This window comes from Cyclopterus lumpus, chromosome 14 (assembly GCF_009769545.1).
Source record: "Cyclopterus lumpus isolate fCycLum1 chromosome 14, fCycLum1.pri, whole genome shotgun sequence".
NCBI lineage: Eukaryota > Metazoa > Chordata > Actinopteri > Perciformes > Cyclopteridae > Cyclopterus > Cyclopterus lumpus.
Genome location: NC_046979.1, coordinates 18,868,335 through 18,887,701, shown reverse-complemented (window position 1 = coordinate 18,887,701; position 19,367 = coordinate 18,868,335). Strand labels below are relative to the sequence as shown.

The following is a 19,367-nucleotide window of genomic DNA, read 5'->3' as shown; positions in this document are numbered from 1 at the left end:
TGACCTCTAAAATCATCAACCTCATGTATTGCCTCCTTAATGTATATATAAAGGAGGATTCTGCCATTTTTAAATCACAGGTTCCTTACTGATTGTTAATTCCTAATTAATGTATTTCAGTGTTAGACATTCATAAAAATTGGTTATAAGGTTCATAGGGGCATCTTAATATATAAACATGTTCTATTAGATTATATATTTGTATGTGATTATATATTAAAATGTTATAAATTGAAATGTATATTATACGATATTCATTATATTTATATTGTATATTTATATGATATTGTAGATTTATGATATATATATATATATATATATATATATATATATTAATATATTGAATTGTATGAATAATTAGTCATGTCAGTGTTGGAATAAGTACAAATATTTAACTGCAATGTAGAAATGCGTGTTTGATACTTTTTTTGCATTGAATCATACTGGGATGTTTGCGGAATTTGATTGGATGGCCCTACCAAAATAAAATTAGACCAGCCGCCACTGGCCCTGAGGTTAGAACTCCTCGACGGGGCATGATTCGGCATGTGAGGGGCAGCCGTCATATTTCTGCAGATTGGGGTCTTCCTCTGCTGCAGATGGGCCTTGAACACAGACACAACGGACACCGCTGGAGCCTGGAGAGAAGAGCTTCCGTGGGACACCCGTCCAGACTCTGTCCACTCCACCACTGGAGGGAGAAAAACAAATCAGTACCGTCAATCCAGACGTCTACCAATAACGCTCAAGCATTAAAGAAACACTATTACAGTAAATCACAATATTGTATCATATGACCTGTAGGCTTGTTAATGTTAGATGAGGCCCAAACTATTTCCATACCTCTTAGTGGAGCACCAGACTCTTCCTCCTCTGGCAGCGCTCCACTCTGAGTTGCAGGCTGGGAAGCGCACCCTCTCAGCCTCAGACTGGGTCTTGATTCTCCGGCCCTCTGCTAGTGACGCCTCTGCCTGCAACAGGGCCTCTGTGGGCCGCCCGGTCTCGCTATAGAACCGGCCTATTAACAGCCCTGAAATTGAACATAAGTCAACGCTGTTGGGTGGTGCTTTACAGTAGACGACTTCAGCACGTCAGCAGTTGTAAAAACTATACATATCAGTCATAAGCTATTGTTGCAAAATACTGCACACACTGTAGCTCACCAGGGTTTGTCCATGTGCTGACTCAGCTTGTGAGTGATATGTAGAATCAGGCATACTGCTTGCCTTATGATTTGTCCAATCATTGACAATATCGGCTCAATTGTTTCAGATATCGGACATTTTTTAAAGAACCCATGCATAGCTTTTGTTTTCTGTTCAGGCCCCACTACTGTTGAGGAATCAAAGAGTGCCCGATTAACATTTTGAATGCAACGCCTTCAATTAGAATAAAATATTATAGAAGTAGTAGTGGTATACATGCCAAACAATTTCAGTAAAGCTGAACCTGATCATACAAGCTTGGAAGGTAGCTGCTGGATCATTTATCTGAGGAAGAAATGCAAAGGCTGTACCAAGAACTGTTGTGGGGGGGTCAACACATACCTACACTTTGGTAGTCCCTCTGATAGAAGGCCAGCCAGTCGTAAAGGGCCATCACCTGCAGTGGGGACAGACTGGACACGTCATCTGTCTGGCCCTGTTCCGTGAAGTCCCCAGTGATGAAGGCCAGAGAGGCATCTTTGCCTGAAAATGTATAAATATACACATAAATATATATATGTAAATGACACAACAGTGTGTGTGCGATACTACTGCACTAGCCTATAGCTGTGCACTTTAACATTAAAATATATGTGGTTGTGACCGCAATATGACCAGCGGGGGATCACCTGTCATAAAGTGATACGCCCCACCAGGTCCGTAGTGCTTGTGTCCCTTGAGCACATCAAAAACGTGCCCCAGTAGAGCGAGGTAAAGGCCGCTGCTGCCTTCCTCCCCGTCGTACAGTGACAGTTCACGCCGGCTCAGGAGCCGCGAGGGGGGCCCCCGGTCTGACCCACTTCCCACCGTAAAGGACCACTCGCGTGGGATGAGCAACACTGCTAGTGCTAAAAAAGCGACACAAACATAGCCCAGCATGCTTTTCGTCAAAGCGCGTCGGCCTTGTCCTCCATTGACATCACATAACATCACATCCCCTCCTGTTTGTCAAAACAGCGACGACGGCGCAGGCGCAGGCGCAGGCGCTTCCGTTGGCTAGGACCCCACAGCGCGTGCGCAAACGGATTTAGGACGTTTTCCAGGCACGTTGACGTACAGCACGTCAATGCGGTAGTAGCGTACGGCCGAGGCAGAGCGCTAGCCGTAGGTTAGAGAGGTGGTCTGTGTACCGACCGGCGCAACCGTTTCAAAAGTGACACCCAGTGGGCCGCAGAGATTTTAGGGGAGCCCTAGGTCGGAAACCAACATGGGGAACGCAGAGAGCGGCGGCGGGGGAGCCAGCGGCGACGAGGAAGACGTAGAAACTGAGAGCCCCGGCTTCGCGGAAGACAGTCCGGCCTCTGCAGCCACTGCAGTCGGTGTCGGAGGCGGCGGCTGCTCCGGCTCGGGGAGAAGCGGAAGGGGATCGAATAACCCGCCCGTGCCCACCGGTGGACCGCCGAGCCCCGGGGTGCTCCTCGAGCAAGTGAAACTGAGGGAAGCGGCGGCTCGCATCAGCGACTCCGGTGTCGCCATTCAGGAGTCCGTCCTGGCCGGGAACGAGGGCGTCCTGGTGCGGTGGCTGGAAGACCGCTTGAACCGAGGAGAGGAGTCCGTCAATGTGGAGCAATTCTGTGAGATGTTGGAGAGCAGAGACGCCCCGAGAGATGAGTGTGAAGAGGTAGTGTGAGGTGTTGTTGTTCTTGTCTCCGACATGAGGACGGAATGATTAATAGCTGCCATGTCTATTCATGACGAGTGAGACGTTGATATGACGGCCCAGTGAGTTCACGAGAGGACACGAGAGCCTGTTATCTGTTTAGTTGTCTTAAGGGGGTGCAACGAGGCAGACTCACGAGCTCTCCCGATTTCCCCGTTGCTTCTCATGTTTGTTGTCACTGTTGTTGTTGTTTTTTTTGTTTCCAGCGTTGGCCTCACGCTGCTTTGTCGTCTGTTGGCTGACATATTGTTGTTTAACCAAAGGTTGCAGACGGGTGTGTACCTTTTTGTGTGGGTCGACCACATGAATGCTCACAGCACCCCTGTGAGCTGCTACCTGCCCTTTCCTGTCAAAGCAGGACTTAAATTAAATAATTAAATATATATACTAAACTTAATAACAAACAATAGAGGCAGAAAATATCATGTGCCCTTTCAAGGAAGGATACTTTAAGTTACATCCATATAGGTTCCTGATGGTGTGCAGGAATGGTGAGTGTGAGTGTGTTCATATATGTAAAGTGTCACAATGCCGACTGTGTTTGTCCCCCGTCTCAGGCGTTTGGACAGTTTGATGCCGAGGGGGATGGGGTGGTGGATGTAGAGAGCATGCTGATTGCACTGAAGAACTCTAATGGAGCTAATCTAAAGGGAGAGCTGAGTCATGTGATAAGACAGCTACAGGCGTGCTCCCTAACTCCAGGTACGAGATGTGATTTACTTACCAAGGTTTCTGGTCCTGCCTTGAAACTTATTTGAATAGGTATTGTCAGCGGTTGGCAGAGGAGTCACCTTAATCAAGTACCCATCTCTCCCCCCCCCCCCTCCCTCCTTTTTCTTTTTTTCTTCACAGGTTTTGTTGACATATTCTCCAAGACAAAAGACCGGTTAGGAGCACATGCCTCTAAGATCCTTAAATTCCTACACCGGAATCGTATTCCCAGCAGTGCCATCCCCTTCCCTATTTTAGAGGGCTACAACAGTATCTGCACCATGAGGTCCAGTGTGGTGCAGGACTTCTTGGAAGCCCTCTTGCAGAAGGAGAAAGGTGAACAGCAGAGTGTCTGTTGAATACAGTGGCTGGCTAGAGCGGAATGAAGGCTTTCAACTCGATGTTCTCCCGTGCATTTGAAGACATTTGTGTCTGTCATTCACTGCCGGACATCTTTCAGAGAGGGGTCCTCATCTCCATTTGTGTCTCTCAGATTTAGATATCCAGTACCGAGCGGAGCTGGACCGTGATCCGGAGGTGGACAAAGTCAAGGTGGTCACACAGTGCTACAGCACATTGGAAGCGTCATCCAACGTTGCAGACGTGTACAAGATGACAAATGGGGAAACTGCGTCTTTCTGGCAGTCGGACGGCAGTGCACGCTCGCACTGGATAAGGCAAGGGCGCCTGCTCTGTGACTGGAAGCCTTGCAGCTGATTGTCATGTGTGTCGGATCCTTGGATTACGACGTTTTTGGTCCCGATGGATAGGTTCAATTTTAAGGTGGAAACTCTTTCTCTTTTCTGCTCCCAGGTTAAAAATGAAGCCTGATGTGGTTTTGAGACGCCTGGCCATTGCCGTGGCCTCTAATGACCACAGCTACATGCCTCAGCTGGTCTCCGTTGCGGTCGGGAAAAACCGGCGTTCCTTGCAGGAGATCAGAGACATCCGGATCCCCAGCAATGTCACGGGCTACGTAGCCCTCTTGGAGAATGCCAACATCACACACCCCTGTGAGTCACCCCCTGCCAATCTGTCTGCTTACTGGCGTGTGTGTTTATCTCCGGCTTGTGTGTTACTTCGCTGATGACTTGTGGCGAAATGGGTGGTTAAAGGCCTCACTTTGAATCCTCACTCGAGCCTCCATAAACCCTTGATATGAGGATCGATTTATACAGGCAGCTGTGAGCACAAAAACAGATGGCAGATGTTCAGATAATGGTGACACATTCAATTGTATGATTTGCTAAATCACAATGAGCTAAATAATATTCCTCGGCTGGCTTTGCATGGATCTAGTTTCTCATATTTGCGATTTGTTTCATTTGAGGCTTCCTCAAACAACATCTGTTCTATGTCATTCTGGCATTGTTTATGCGCAGTGTATTCCATCAGTCTGGTAACTGCATTTTCTCTTCTTGCACCAAACGCCAGACATCCAGATTAATATTAAGCGGTGCCTGAGCGACGGATGTGACACACGGATTCATGGCTTGAAGACGCTGGGCTATCAGATTACCAAGAGTAAAGAGGTGTCTGTTTCGGATGCTTCAGCCATCTGGTACCTGTCTCTCCTCACCTCCTTGGTCACCGCATCCATGGAGACCAACCCTGCTCTGGCTCAGACTGTCCTTCAGAGCACGCAGTAAGACAAACACCCCTAATGGTTTTGAATATGTAATAACAATTTTTTTTTTAAAGAATGCAGGAATGTGTGTAAGTATCGCGTTTAGTCCAGCGCTTGGGTTCTGAGGGCTTTCCTTTTGTGTGCCTTGTTTTTCTCCTAGAAAAGCCTTACGACACATGCCACCGTTGTCCTTGACACCGTCGTCCACCGAGTTCCCCAAGTTCTTCTCTTTGAACATCCTGGAGGAGGTGGATGGATTTCTCCTCCGGATTGCAGAGTAATGACCGACTGGGATTGCATCAGCACCCTCACCCATCACCACCGCGCAACACTCGTAACGCTGACATCATCGCAATGAAAACAGGCTAAAATCAAAATATTGATTCACCACGGCGATAAAACACATTTCCGTTCCATTTGATCTTCTGTAAATCATAAACAGCATGACTGAACAAATCTCACCGTTTTTAATTAAGTTTATTCACGCATACAGTCAACATTGTTTGAGACGCATGTGTTTAAAAGGGGCCAAGAGTCGGCTGGTGGTCTGAACCAGACTCTTCAACAGTAAATAGTGGAGAAATGGTATATGCCAATAATTAGTATTAACCCAATGTTGATTTGTGATGTTCATGCTACTTGATATTAATATATTGATCAAGGGGGAAAAACAAAGGTGGTTCATAGAAAGAGATCATTATTAAAGCAGTTTCAATGCAAGTGGTAGGCGACAAAATCCAGGGCACATATTCTTTCCGGTATTATCTGGCTTCAGCAGTCTGGGGGAGTAAATGATGCTTTGCAGCCAGCATGAAAAGTAGGAAGAATCACATCCACCAACATTGCTTTCGATGTACATGCAAGCATATGAGTATTGCTTAAAGATTTAAAATATGTAAGCCAATCTTTGCAAGATGTGAGGGAACATTTTGAATTCACGACCACGCATGGAAAAAGAATACTTATTTGTAGGAAATGCGTCTGACTTTGATACAGAGCCACAAAAGATCATTTGAGAGGACAGAAATCGCAGCTCAAAACTAACTTGTGTCTGTTTCTTTGCTGCCGTGTAGCTGCTGTGTGAGTCCCGATGCCGAGTTGACCCTCCTGGCCTTTGCTCTGGCCAGAGGCAGCGTGGCAAAAGTGCTCCAGGCCCTGTCCTGCATCAGCGACCATTTGAAGACGGAGTACAAGGCCTCATCCCTCATCGTGTCTTTGGCCTCCGTTAGGCTGCGGCTACTTAATCGCAATGGTAACGCCCTCCTCTACTCTCATTCACACGAGGCCATTTGAAACCTTAGACCAGGGAGAGAAAGTGCTTTGCAGACGAGGAGGAGACGCATTAGTGGGCTACTCGGTGGAAAAATCACTATTCTTGTTGCAACGCTGCACTTCAGTGTGTTGAAACTTGCCTTCCAGTATAGCAATAAAATGATAACTTCCATGGAAAACGAGTTGTCATAAAAAATTTAAAAAATGCCATAATGCGTTGCGTCTTGTTACAGGAAAGCCCCTCCAGTTGCACCTGCAGGCCTGTGATATGAAGAGTAAAGAAGAGAAGTCGGGACCAGAGAACATGCTCACAGAATCCTCCACTGGTGACGGTACAACCGACCTCCTCCTTATTCAATGAGCAAATAACAGAAACGTTAAGTTAATACAGCTTCAGCGTGAACAAGCCTTCAAGTGTAACCGAATGTGTTTGCCGCGCCCAAAGGTTTCCTCACAGAAAGTGGCAGGAAGAGAGCCAGTGTGATCCTGTCGACGGAGGACCAGAGTAACTTCCAGATCACTCAGATGAAGATCAAAGTGAGGCTCCGTGTGACTTCACCCTTTTTCATTGAGAATTGTGATCAGAACCGGCCGCGTCGGAGGATTTCCTGTGCATAACGCTCCCTCTCCGGTTTGTGTGGTCAGGTGCGAAAAGGAACCATCGGTGCGAAATGCGGCTTGGTGTTCGCGTACAAGGAGGAAGACGCTTTTGACGCAGAGAAACATTTCAAGAGGTTCAAAAAGTATGACGCGTGGGACTACAAGGACTATAAAGACTTTGTTCAAGACAAGTAAGGATCCCTTTTATAGCCGCCTGAATCTTGTGGTTTTTTTGTGATGATGCTATGATTAGCAATTAAGAGTACTGGCGTTGGGGCATGCTGCCAAAAGTGTTGCATGTAGGCCAATCAATAAGGCGATACTGCTACAGTATAGTTAGTTTGTGTGTGTTGTGGCACCCCTCAGCAGTGTGTGGGGGTCTGCCTCAGTGGTTTATGTAACTGGCTGACACACCATGCTGTCTGTCACCTGACCTGCAGTGTGAAGATTCCAACACAGTCGGAGGACGAGCCCATTGGCTGGTTTGAGCTGGAGGATGACTGGAACGATGTGGAGATTAAGCTGCAGCAGTGTCGCGTTGCAAAGGTACACACTGCATCTAGTGTACATTTAGTCTTTCACCGTTTTGTGTTATTTAGTAGTATTTTGGGCTTCCCAAATGCAATTTAAAAAAAAACTAGTATGGCTACATACTCAAGCTATTGTTTTCAATTTGATGTCATTATCAAGTAACCAAACCTTCTCATTCCTCTGTTTTCCTTGTCTCCTCAGTTCCTGATGGTAAAATTCCTCTGCACCAGGCAGGACTCTGCCGAGCGCCTTGGAGTACAGTCCCTCACCTTCAGTGGCTATCTGTGTCCCGGGCCAGAGAGGCTGGGAGACCTGGACAACCTCAGTCCAGAGGGCGACAGCTTCGACTGTGACGCTGTCGCTGGCCTTTGTCTACTGAACAAGACCCTATTCTTCATACAGCAGCTTACACGCGACATGGTGACTACTATTCACTGCTGCAGTATTGATTTAAATATCACTAATGTGAATAGATTTTGGTGTGATGAGCTTTAAATATGACTTTAGCTGAAAATTAGGGCGGCTGTAGCTCATGGGGAGAGTCCCGTAACCATAGTTTCATGTTGAAGTGTCCTTGAGCAAGACACTGAACCCCCAGTTGCTCCCCGAGCGCTTCACTGTAGCCCACTGCTCCTTAATAACTAAGGATGGGTCAAATGCAGAGAATAATTTACCCAATAAAGGGATCAATAAAGGATACCAACAAAAAAAAAAATATTTATTTATTTATTTATTTGTTGCAAGCGTCTCAATCCTCTGCATTATATGTTGTGTGACGGCATTTTATATTTGTGTTTTATAAAACCAAACTGCAATGGTTAGTCAGTGGAGTAAAAAAAAAAAAAAAAAAAATACTTGTCATACTAAACGCCAACAAGAGAGAAGAAGAAGTCGGAACATCCTCTTTGTGTCAGGAAACAATATGAGAAAGATTAACATTTAGCTTACCTCTGGCCTATAGTGACTTGGTCCTGGGCTGGTATTTATATGACTTGCACCAGAATACCACATTTATTTCTTCACTACCTTTTTCTTTTATTCATGACATCTGCCAACTTATTGTCATTAGGAGACATGCAACATGTCCCTTTACTGCTCGACTGTTGAGGGCAAAGCGGTACTTCATATGCATGATGATTTATGTATTGTGTTATTCTGTTGTTGTTGAAGGCTGTCACCCTTTCACTCCATTTCTGCAGGATGCCTCTCACTTCAAGCAGAAGTATCTTCTGGACTTCAGTGGTCTCGGCCTGAACCTCTTTTGGAACTTCTACAGTAAACTCAGAGAGATGTGAGTAGCAGTACTGTCACCAATGTGTTTTTCTCTTTGTACTGCAACCACGGTCAGGCTCATCGGTCGGCCACTGGAACACGTGCAGGCATCTCCGCGTCTCCCCTGTAATAGAGCCTTTGTCTTTGTCTCAGTGAGGGAGAGGAGGTGTTGAAGAGCAGAATCCTGCTGCTCCAACTGATGCAGAACTGTTTCCCCATGCTGCCCAACTCGCTGGAGCCCCGGGGCCCCGAGGTGAGCAGAGGACCAGATGAAGGAGCCCCAGCAGCAACGTGTCCATCCACGTCCAGCAGTGCAGAGTGTCTGTCTGAATCTGCGAGGGCTGTCGGTGAACTCTACACTCACCTCTGCCTCAGTAAGAACCCGCCGGCTCTCCTACAAATGGGAGTAGTACAAAGTGTTTGGTTGAATGGTCACTTATGCTGAAGCAACTACAAGGAACTTTCATTTTGTGTTTGTTTTGGCGACCCCTGTGGACAAAAGTGGCAGTGTTTCCATGAGCACCAGTGTGTTGTACATTTTTGTGCAATTTTTTTCAGGAGCGTGTGAAAAAAGGCTGCAACATATTTTGAATGTGCTTTTTAAGCGTAGCTGTTTGCATATGAATGATATACAGGTGCATTACCTCATGAGATAAGAACTTAACTTGTTATGCTATGTTAGATTAATAACGGTGATATGATGGTGGTGAAACAAAGTCAACTTTGTTTTAGCTGCCAACATAAATTCATATTTCTATCATAGACCTATGAAGGGGCCTAATTCAGGTTTTGAGTCCTTTTTAAATCTCTCAATTCTTTCCATCTCTTGATAAAGGTTGACTCTTCTTGGACCTGGTGACATTGAGAAGAATCTCTATAGATATAGCTAATATTGTTGTGGTCTCGTTTGCTTATGTGGGTCATATAAAGGCATCCGTGGTTTTACTAACCAGTTAAACGCCTTGTGGTGACCTTTTTAAATTATTCAATTTCTCAGTAGGGATTTCATGGATAGGGGTGGCTCATCGTAATTTATTTCTAAGAAGTTGTGGAAGATCTATGCAGCAATAATATGTGTGATGTTTGTGTTTCAGTTGTGGATGGTCCAGAAGGTGAGACATTAGTGGAAAAAGCTTTGCACAAGGAAGCAGTCAAGGCCATCCTTAATGGAGCAGCAGTGTTCTTCCCTGATAAACACGTCAGGCGGGACAAACTCTTCCACATGATGGTAAGTTTATGGAAATAATGATTATACAGTATGCTAATGATTATATGATAATGATGATGTACTCCGCCTTTTGCAGAAAAATATTACCGAACAGGATCAGCCGGAGTCGGTGAAGGTGACGTTTGAAGCGCTGTGTAATTACTTCAGGTAAGGACACCGGAGATGTAAGGCAAGGCAAGTTTATTTGTATAGCACATTTCAACACCAGGGCGATTCAAAGTGCTTCACATAAAGGCATCAACACATAATGCAAAAGACAACTATTAAGAACATTCATTAAAACATCAAAAACAGTCAAAAAGCAAGAAATAGAATACAAGTTGCAGTGCAGTTAAAGAAATGAAAGTTGCAGAAATTGGTTGATATCCTTGAATCTTGTTCAATAAAAGGCAACAGCAAACAGAAAAGTCTTCAATCTGGATTTAAAGGAGCTGAGGGTCTCTGAGGGTCTCAGAAGACCTGCAGCTTTCAGGGACTAAACGCTGCTTCTCCATGTTTAGTTACTCTTGAAACAGGAAGTAGATCAGTCCCAGACTACCTGAGGGGTCGGGATGGTTCATAAGGTAGCAGCAGATCACAAATGTATTCAGTGCTTTATACACCAGCAAGTCAATTCTTTGTTGGACAAGAAGCCAGTGCAAAGACCTCAGAACTGGAGTGATATGATCCACTTGTACAAACACATTGTCATATTGGTGCACACGTCCAGATCACAGTGCATCAGCAGAGTGTTGTGGTGTGTGTGTGTGTGTGTGTGCAGTGACCAGGACCCAAGTGGCCTTCTGCTGCTCCCACCCAAAGGGGCTCCCTCAGACTTTGACATCAGCCCCATACGGTCGGTGATGGAGACGTTGCTACTGGTGGCAACAAGAGAGGTGAGGCAATGTTTTAATACGTTATTACCATTCATCAGCAGCCCTCTCTTGTCTCGACATCTGTCTGTGTACTTCCTTTTCATGATTTCTTTCCCCTCACTGTTCAACTGTCTGCCGTCTCTCAGTGTGAGGTGATGATGGCGGATGAGAACAGTGGAGCCAGCAGGACCGTGTTGCTGTCCTTGTTCTGGGCTCTGCAGGGTAGCCTGGTCTCCTGGTGCTACCTGCAGCTCAAAGGGGGAGCCTCCACCACCATCGCCATGGAGCTGGCCAGAGACATCCTACTAAAATGTGAGCTGCTTCGAGACTTGTGAGATTACAGCTCCCTCATCGTCGGGGGTTAGATTCCGTGTTTGTACGAGCACACAGGCTGGTGCTGGTCAGTGAGATGGTGGCGGCCCAACAGATGAAAGAAGTGGTTCAGTACGAACACTGAGCACATTCATCGTCAGGTGGACAAGAGGATATGCTGACTAAATGCTTTATTTCAATAGATGTGGATCAGTTCCTGGGAAGTATCAAAGGTGTCCTTAGTTCCCTGCTGGGGAGGCACACTGGTGCTGAAATCACTGACAAACTCTGCAGCTCCATCCTTGCCACGGTCTTCAGACAACTGGTAAAACACTCTTACCTCCTGCTTTAGAAGTGCCTTCCTGCACAGTTATGAGTCGACCGTGCTGAGTGAGTGTAACGTTTGTTCTGGTCCTGGCAGATGATTTTACTCCTGGAGCTGTGCTCTCTGGACATCCCTCACAGTGTGCTGCTCAGGAGCTTCTCCTCGCTGGTGGAGCTGCTCAAAAGCCTGTCCAGTGATACTGGAGACATCTTTTCTAAGGTCAGTCCAGTCTGACATTTGACCTTACTGTACCCGAATGTACACAGCCTCTCATCCCACTGAGTGAGTATGAATGGAGAGGTGAACATGCAAAGCCAATATTTGGATTGTGGATTATGGAGGGTGGTAGAAGTACTTGGATTCAATGCTGCAATACTAACAGTCCTGCTTTGAAATTGTCACCAAGATAAAGTACTCCAAGTGTTATTAGCAAATTGTACTTTAAGTATCAAAATAAATATAGTGTTATCCTACTTAAAATAATGTTGGATTGTGACTGAATGTGTGAGTCGCCTTTTTAACTGTCATAGTTGGTAGAAGTGGAGCTAATTTGAATAATGTCGGGTAGTAAAATCCATAGCATCATATTTTATACACTCATCATGTGTTTTGCATATAAATTCTTAATCTGTTAAGTAACTGCTAAATGTAGTGCAGTAATAATTTACATCTGAAATGTTGTAAATTGTTTCCAAATTCCTACATTTTATACTTCAGTAAATGTACTTGGCTTCATTCCACCGCTGACTGTAACATTGATTGCTTACCGTGTCGCTGTCAGGTGGATCAGGAGAGCTGGCACCAGCCCCAGCAGCCAGTGGTGCTGAGGACCTGGAGCAGGGAGTCCCCTCACAACTACGAGAATAGCCGCCACGAGACCAGCATCTTCGCCTGCCCCGGTGCGACCTCCTTTGAGGTGGAGTTTGACGAGCGCTGCGAGACAGAGAAAAGGTGAATGAAGGGAAAAATTAGATTTATAGTTTTTTTTCGTCCCCATTTTTATTTACTTTTAAACCCATCCTCTCTGCTCTTGATCTTCACAGGTACGACTACCTAGAATTCACAGATTCTAGAGGTGGGAAGGTCCGTTACGACATGAAGGTTGGAAGTGAGAAGTGGCCAAAGGTGGGATATGGGAACCCGTTCTGTCGTCTCAAATGCCAAACACAGTCGCCGTTGCTCTTCCTTTACACATGTCTGCCGCTTCTCTTCGCTCCTCCAGAAGGTGACATTCGACGCCGGCCCTCAACTCCAGTTCCTCTTCCACTCTGATAGCAGTAATAACGAGTGGGGTTACAAGTTCACCGTGACCGCCCTGGGCCTGCCGGATATCACCATTTCTTGGATGTCAGACCTGCAGCTGCTGGTGGCTCGCCTGATGGGTCGCCTCGCTTCCAGAACCCTCGCCCTGAAATCCCCCCACGGTGAGACCCAATCATTTTAGACCTTTTCAGAATGACATCGTACTCGAGCGTTTATCCGATCCTCTGTGAAAGACTGGAATGCTGATGTTTGTGAGCTGCTGTCTATTCCAGAGATACGCACTGTGAAGGACCTTCCACCTGGGAAAATGTCCCATGTTCAGTCTTCTCCTTTATGGAAACCCATTCTGCGACACGGGTTGTGTGAAACCAGGGAGACTGACAGTAAAACACCTACGGACCAGGTACGGTCAAATCTGTTGAATCCAGTCACGTGGCAGTTCCATTCTGAGGTTTCTATTATTTCATTGCTTATTGACCTCAGCAGCTCGGCGGTGCTCTAATACTGCGTTGCTTTTCTGTGTGGTAGACAAATACCTGGACTCTTGATGAGTTAACGAGCTTCCTGGAGGACTTTGCCCGCTGGAACCCTTCCCTGGAACCGACAGACAGCAGAACAAAGCTGATGAAGACCCTCATGCAGTCCTGCAGGAAACAGCCGATGAGGAACGAGATTGCCGCCGGTCCGAAGTCCGACCAAGCTGTGAATGCCATTTGGGCAGCCATGGTGTACCACACAGCAGCCCTAAATAATGCCCTGAAGAACTGTGGTAATGAGCAAAACCTCTGTTCTATTTCTTATGTTTCTGCTATTCCTGTGTCGTTGTCGATGAACTTATCCGAGTTGATTTCTCCCTTCTGTTTTGTCTTGGTATGAGTAGTTAATCAGGACTGCAAGTCCTGTTTAGGTGAAGAGTTTGTGCAGGTGTATTCATTGGCAGACAGCATCAGAACATGGATGGTGAGTGTTATTGATATGATTTATATCTTTGCTGCAGAGTTTAATTTGTCATCATGTTATTGAACTGTTATGATGATGATGTCTTTTCAGTTGGAGATGAAACAGAGATACCTAGTTAGCAAATTGAATGTTCCTGACGAGAAAGAAGGAGGTCACGATGAGGTTTCCATGGAGACGCTAGGTGACAATCCTGCTAATAGACAAGTCCCGCCCTTTCGTTTCACCAGCTTTGTTTTCTCTTCAATATTCTTTTGCTGACGTCTGTTATGTTTCTCTCTGTTGCAGCTGAGATGTGCATTGAGAAGAGCCTCTTGCTCTTCAGATTCACCCCTTGTGGAGCCCCGTGTCAGGACGGCGGCTACTCCAAAGCTGCAGAGGGCAGCAACGCTCCACTCCTCCGCTCAAGCTCCATCTCGGAAGGAGACTTCCAGGCCAGCTCCTCTCTGGGGCAACAGGCCGCGGGGTCCGAGGAGGGCGGGGAGGCCAGGGCGGGACAGAGCCAGCCCTGCGGTGCTCAAGTGCAAAACTCATCTTCTTGTGGGCACAGCAGACAAGGCCACAGAGGCTCCACCGAGAGCCTCTCCTCCCAGTCGGGGGATCCGGCCTCACCCTCCGCCATCCCCCGCAAAGCCCCATTCAGTCGGGCACGCCTTCGCCTCCTGTCCTGTCGATCGCTAGAAGAGCCCCGCATGGCCCCCGCTATCAAGGATCGCTACCCGATACTCAAACACATCCTGAACTTCATAAAGGACCAGGCTCTCACAACCGCAAGGTGACTGACCTCCAGTCTTCAATTTCTTCCATTTGCCTCGTTGTACCATGCAGGGTTAAATCAACCAAATCTTCCTCCTGTAGCATCCTGCAGACCCTGTCCCTGAGCAAGGCCCAGGCTCTGAGCGTGTGCAAAGTCCTGGAGATGGTTCAGCAGTGTTTACATTCCCTGGGAAAGCCGCACCTCTTCCAGGCCCCGTGCATCCTGTTCCTACAGGAGCTGCTGGCATGCCAGAAAGACTTCACAAGGTGCTTCTGTCCAAAATGTTTTCAGTTCTCGTGGAACAACAGGAAATTATTTTATGTTAATACTAGAGTTCAGTTCAGTGATTTTTAAACAACGTCCCAAAGTTTGGAATTATAGAAGAACGGTATAGATTTGTTTCTTGGATTCTAACCCGAGAGAGATCGTAGTTCTGCTGAGATATATTGCTTTGACCTCTGGTCTTGACGACCGTATTGGAGGTGCCAAATGGATCGTTGTTAATATCAAACTTGATAGTTCAGAGCACCCTGTGGAATACAAGGTATATTTTGAGAAGGAACCAAGTTTCGTGAAAAAATACCAACGCTGACATGTAACTGTACAGCTCAAAAATGTCTTTTTGTCTTCTTCAGTTATTTCTCTCAGTTGTCAGACAGCGGGCAGAAGCTAGGAGAGGAGGTGAGGCGCTCCTACCATCAGTTGGTGCTCATGCTGGTGGAGGCAGTACAAGGCTTCAGCAGCCTCAATGAGAAGTAAGCTTCGATTCTTGCAACACGTTCACACAACCTGATTGACTGAAATTCAAAAGGTGCTTACAGCAGTGATGCGTGTAATTCCAAGTGTGTGTGTGCAGTTGTGTAACCTGACCCTCCTCACTGCTCTCCAGAGCCCTGCTACCAGCCCTGTCATGTGTGCAGACCTGCTTGTTGCACCTTCTCGACATGAGCTGGGAGGTACAGGACCTTGACCTCTTCCTGAATATCAAGCTTCCTGACCTCCTGCTCAGCATGTCCCAGGAGAACATCAGTGTTCATGACATTGCCATCAGGTTAATATGAGACTCATTTCAGAAAACAGGGCACCGCCCAGTGGAAGTAAAATGCTTTTCCTATTGATAACAAATGCAAATTCATTATTTCCTTTTTACAAACCAATAGTCCAAACTGCTCCTGAGACTATTTCAGATCTGTTACAGAATAAAGGGATAGTTTGGATTTTTTGAAGTGGGGTTGTATGAGGTAGGGGTGGGGTTGTGCTGAGCGCCATCTACTGTAGGTAACGTACGGACTATGGACAAGTTCCTCATACAACCCCACTGAAAACAAATCCGAGCTAACCCTTTTTAAGCAGCGTCCCAGCCAATTAAATTGCAGAGGTGATGGATCATTTCTGTGGTTTAAATACATTTTCAGTCAATGGACCGAGGAGGATGAAATCGCTGACTACAAGAAGAACCAGGAGTGGATGGATGAGTGTATGGACGGGATGTTTGAGAAGTGGTACGACAAAATCGATGAAGAGGACTCCGTAGAGGACAGGAGAAAGGTACATCACAGTGCATGAACATAGTCTAATCATTAGCAAGCGAGGACAATTACCTCATGTCTGAGCTTTCTGGGGAGACGAATGGCACTCGGTGCTTAACCTGGCTGCCCCAAGTTTTGAGCTCCATGCTGATGTTTAGCAGGTGTAATGATGACTGAGTTGGCTACTGTAATATGTATTTATTGTCTGTCTATAGCGCTGTGTGAGTTTGAAGTTGGACAAGCTGTAGTCAAGTCAAAATGTGTTCAGTGTGTCTTTTCAAAGCACAGGTAGGAGAGATGGCGGTAATACTGTGTAAGTAATTAGCCCGGTTGTGTCCACAGATGCACATGTTCATTGCACGCTACTGTGACCTGCTCAATGTCGTGATCTCCTGTGACGGCTGCGAGAGGATGGCACCGTGGCACCGCTACCGATGTCTGCAGTGCATGGACATGGACCTCTGCAAGACCTGCTTCCTCAGTGAGCTCATACAGGGTCACTGACCGTAAGGCTGTGTGAGAGCATCAGAACACTGATTGTGTGACTGCGTTTCTTTTCTTTCTTTTTTAACCAGGCGGTGCCAAGCCGGAGGGCCACGAGGATGACCATGAGATGGTGAACATGGAATACGCCTGTGACCACTGCCAGGGGCTCATTGTAGGCAGCAGGATCAACTGCAACGTCTGCGAGGACTTTGATCTGTGCTTTGGTTGTTACAATGCAAAGAAGTATCCAGACAGGTGACCCATCTTATGCTGTGAACACACACACACTTACCTTTTTGTGGTTTACCTCTGAGTTGTTGCTGAATAACATTCCCATCTCCAGCCACCTGCCAACCCATCGGATCACCGTGTACCCCATGGTGACCATACGGATCAGTGACCGCCACCGCTTGATCCAGCCCTACATCCACAACTACTCCTGGCTGCTGTTTGCAGCTTTGGCCCTCTACACGTCGGAACTGAGCAGCCAGAAGCAGATGGAGGGAGAGTCTTTGGACAGCAAAACGTTGAGCCAGGCCTCAGCCCTGCAGACACACAGCTCCCAACTCATCACTGATTGTTTGCTCAAGGGCCAGACTGGAAAAGGCAAGTCCAAACCAGGAGTCCTTCGGCCGTTTCGGGAAATACTCTTATTTGCTTAAATTAAACCTTTTGTATAGAGCTGTGTTCACCGTTTCTCCCCCGACTTTAAGTCTTTATTCTAAGCCTGCTAGCTCTAGCTTCATGTTTCGTGTACAGACGCAAGACTGGTGTTGACCAGTAAGGCAAGAAAATGAGAATGCAGTGTCCGTGTGTGAAATCCTTTTTTCACACATTCTTTCATCAACCTGGGTTCAACAGTTCATTGTATAACCACAATGCAGTGTTTTCAAAATGATATTGTTCATCCATTTGTCTCATGGTATCTCAGATTCTTCTTAGCTGTCTCTAATGTTTTGTCCTTTTTTATCTCGTAGGACTACGTTCCTCAGCCTTGCTCGCTCTGCTGTCGTCCAATGAATCAGCTTCCGATAGTGAACTGTGTCCAGTCTCTCCGGAGTCCTCCCAGGAGCTCAGTACAGCCACTGACACCTCCTCTCTCCCTGGCAGCACTGCAGCCGTCTGCTCCCCGTCGTCGCCCAGTGACAAGGTGAAAACGGTTATAAGATTATATAGAGATTGAATGATCTCTGTCGGGTTAGTGGATCATTACAGAGGCAGGGAGTAGAATGGAGCAGAAATTTGTACCATACACTCCTAAAAATATTGCAGAGATGTAAAAGGATCAGTCGACCTACTAAATTGATATTATCCTCTCGCCACTAGAGTCAACCATTGGGTAAGGAGAACAAGGCAAAGGAGGTGGGCTCTCCTCCCCCTGCTCCCTCAGTGGTTTCATCCCCACCAAGCTCTGCAGAGGTGGAGGAAGAGAAGGTGGTTGCCCAAGACACCCTGGACTCCTCCAGCCTCAGCCAGACGCCTTCTGTGTCCATCGAGGACTCCCTCTCTCCTGTCGTCCGACGTAAGCACTGACACTTCCTCCACCAGGCTGAGTGCAGCTCTGATTATGTCCATTAGTGGTTCTAACTATCCCTTAGCTGTCTGGATCAATCTTGTATGTCCTTTTTGTATTTATATTTTATCATTCTCAGCTTCAGAGCTTGGTCCAGGAACAGTCCACTCCGCAGCAACTGCCGTTGTGAAGGGGACAGACGAGAGGCTGCCCCAGGTTCCCCTTCAGGAGCATGTGTTTTCAGAGTGCTCCCGAGAGAGGATCCTGGGACTACTAGCAGCCATGCTGCCACCAGCCAAACCGGTATGTAAAACCAAAGACACCAAAGAAATACGCTTTTTACTGTACGTTAAATATAAAGCTGCAGCAAGTTAGTGTTAGTGTAGTGAGTATGGGAAACTGCCAAATCTGCCTCGAAAGCCCTCTAAAAATTTCCTAGAGTTTTGTCCCAACCTTGGAGTTGCCAGGCAACCAGCGAAAAAAAAAAAATATATATATATATATATATATATATACATATACATACATACATACATACTGTATGTATGTATGCTTCAGCATATTTGTCATGTATCGGCAGCTAACACTTGCATGTCTTTCTTGTGTCCTCAGGGCAGCACCCTGTCTCTGCCCAGTCTGAACTCCATCCTGCCCAAGCTTTTCAGGGCGGTCATTTCCAATGCAGGCTCTCTCAACGAGACCTACCACCTCACCCTCGGACTACTGGGTCAGCTGCTGCTCCGAATCCCTCCGATGGAGGCCGACACTGCCGTCACGGAGGCCCTGGCGGACAAATATGACTTGCTAACACAAGGAGAGGCAGCCAGTTCAGACACCCACGGCTGGAAGACCACCCAGTTGCTTTTCAGCCTGGGAGCCGTCTGTTTAGACAGGTAAGAAGAGGAAACCTGATGATACCACGGAAATGAGTTGTAGTTTATCAAAAATGTGAAACACCTTCAGATATTAATACTAACAAGTCTGCACTTGTTAGTAGCCACATCTATTTTTGCAATCTCAGAAACTTTGAAATATTTTCCGTCCCTGATAAAAGCAAAAGTAAAGATGAAATGTGGAAGCAGCTGTGTGGTTTTTATTGTTGTTACACATTAAAGCACATAGCAATCTGATCTTTGTGTAGTCATGGCATTGGATTGACATCTTCAGTAATATATAACGATACAAAAATGTTACGTGTATTGCACCCTTGATCATGTTATACCTGTGGGAAATAAAAACCTGCCTTTCCTTTTTCTAATCGGGTT

At 46.5% G+C, this 19,367-nt stretch overlaps 2 protein-coding genes across 2 annotated transcripts in view; one reads left to right on the top strand and one right to left on the bottom strand.

The window, feature by feature from the left end:
* Positions 1-321: 321 nt before the first annotated feature.
* Positions 322-2,187, bottom strand: LOC117742270 (neuferricin). The gene is made up of 4 exons (XM_034549379.1): positions 1,835-2,187; positions 1,548-1,688; positions 844-1,030; positions 322-691 (listed from the first exon to the last, which is right to left on the bottom strand). Exons 1-4 carry the CDS (start codon positions 2,133-2,135, stop codon positions 517-519), a joined length of 804 nt encoding a protein of 267 aa, XP_034405270.1. The 5' UTR covers positions 2,136-2,187; the 3' UTR covers positions 322-516.
* A 53-nt stretch (positions 2,188-2,240) lies between these two features.
* The window catches only part of zzef1 (zinc finger, ZZ-type with EF hand domain 1), a 29,133-nt gene continuing 12,006 nt past the window's right edge, over positions 2,241-19,367 (top strand). The window contains exons 1-40 of the mRNA XM_034549378.1: positions 2,241-2,826; positions 3,423-3,567; positions 3,718-3,912; positions 4,070-4,253; positions 4,390-4,589; positions 5,011-5,221; positions 5,364-5,480; positions 6,277-6,455; positions 6,709-6,807; positions 6,921-7,012; positions 7,121-7,266; positions 7,516-7,621; positions 7,808-8,026; positions 8,806-8,897; positions 9,032-9,252; positions 9,973-10,106; positions 10,183-10,253; positions 10,867-10,981; positions 11,107-11,272; positions 11,476-11,597; positions 11,694-11,816; positions 12,379-12,548; positions 12,641-12,722; positions 12,820-13,021; positions 13,133-13,263; positions 13,389-13,629; positions 13,741-13,820; positions 13,911-14,001; positions 14,106-14,592; positions 14,676-14,840; positions 15,210-15,329; positions 15,464-15,625; positions 15,990-16,122; positions 16,446-16,584; positions 16,679-16,844; positions 16,933-17,195; positions 17,567-17,739; positions 17,916-18,111; positions 18,242-18,405; positions 18,715-18,995. Coding sequence (XP_034405269.1) covers positions 2,413-2,826; positions 3,423-3,567; positions 3,718-3,912; positions 4,070-4,253; positions 4,390-4,589; positions 5,011-5,221; positions 5,364-5,480; positions 6,277-6,455; positions 6,709-6,807; positions 6,921-7,012; positions 7,121-7,266; positions 7,516-7,621; positions 7,808-8,026; positions 8,806-8,897; positions 9,032-9,252; positions 9,973-10,106; positions 10,183-10,253; positions 10,867-10,981; positions 11,107-11,272; positions 11,476-11,597; positions 11,694-11,816; positions 12,379-12,548; positions 12,641-12,722; positions 12,820-13,021; positions 13,133-13,263; positions 13,389-13,629; positions 13,741-13,820; positions 13,911-14,001; positions 14,106-14,592; positions 14,676-14,840; positions 15,210-15,329; positions 15,464-15,625; positions 15,990-16,122; positions 16,446-16,584; positions 16,679-16,844; positions 16,933-17,195; positions 17,567-17,739; positions 17,916-18,111; positions 18,242-18,405; positions 18,715-18,995 — 6,797 coding nt within the window. The 5' untranslated portion in view covers positions 2,241-2,412. The remainder of the gene's footprint in view (positions 2,827-3,422; positions 3,568-3,717; positions 3,913-4,069; positions 4,254-4,389; positions 4,590-5,010; positions 5,222-5,363; positions 5,481-6,276; positions 6,456-6,708; positions 6,808-6,920; positions 7,013-7,120; positions 7,267-7,515; positions 7,622-7,807; positions 8,027-8,805; positions 8,898-9,031; positions 9,253-9,972; positions 10,107-10,182; positions 10,254-10,866; positions 10,982-11,106; positions 11,273-11,475; positions 11,598-11,693; positions 11,817-12,378; positions 12,549-12,640; positions 12,723-12,819; positions 13,022-13,132; positions 13,264-13,388; positions 13,630-13,740; positions 13,821-13,910; positions 14,002-14,105; positions 14,593-14,675; positions 14,841-15,209; positions 15,330-15,463; positions 15,626-15,989; positions 16,123-16,445; positions 16,585-16,678; positions 16,845-16,932; positions 17,196-17,566; positions 17,740-17,915; positions 18,112-18,241; positions 18,406-18,714; positions 18,996-19,367) is intronic.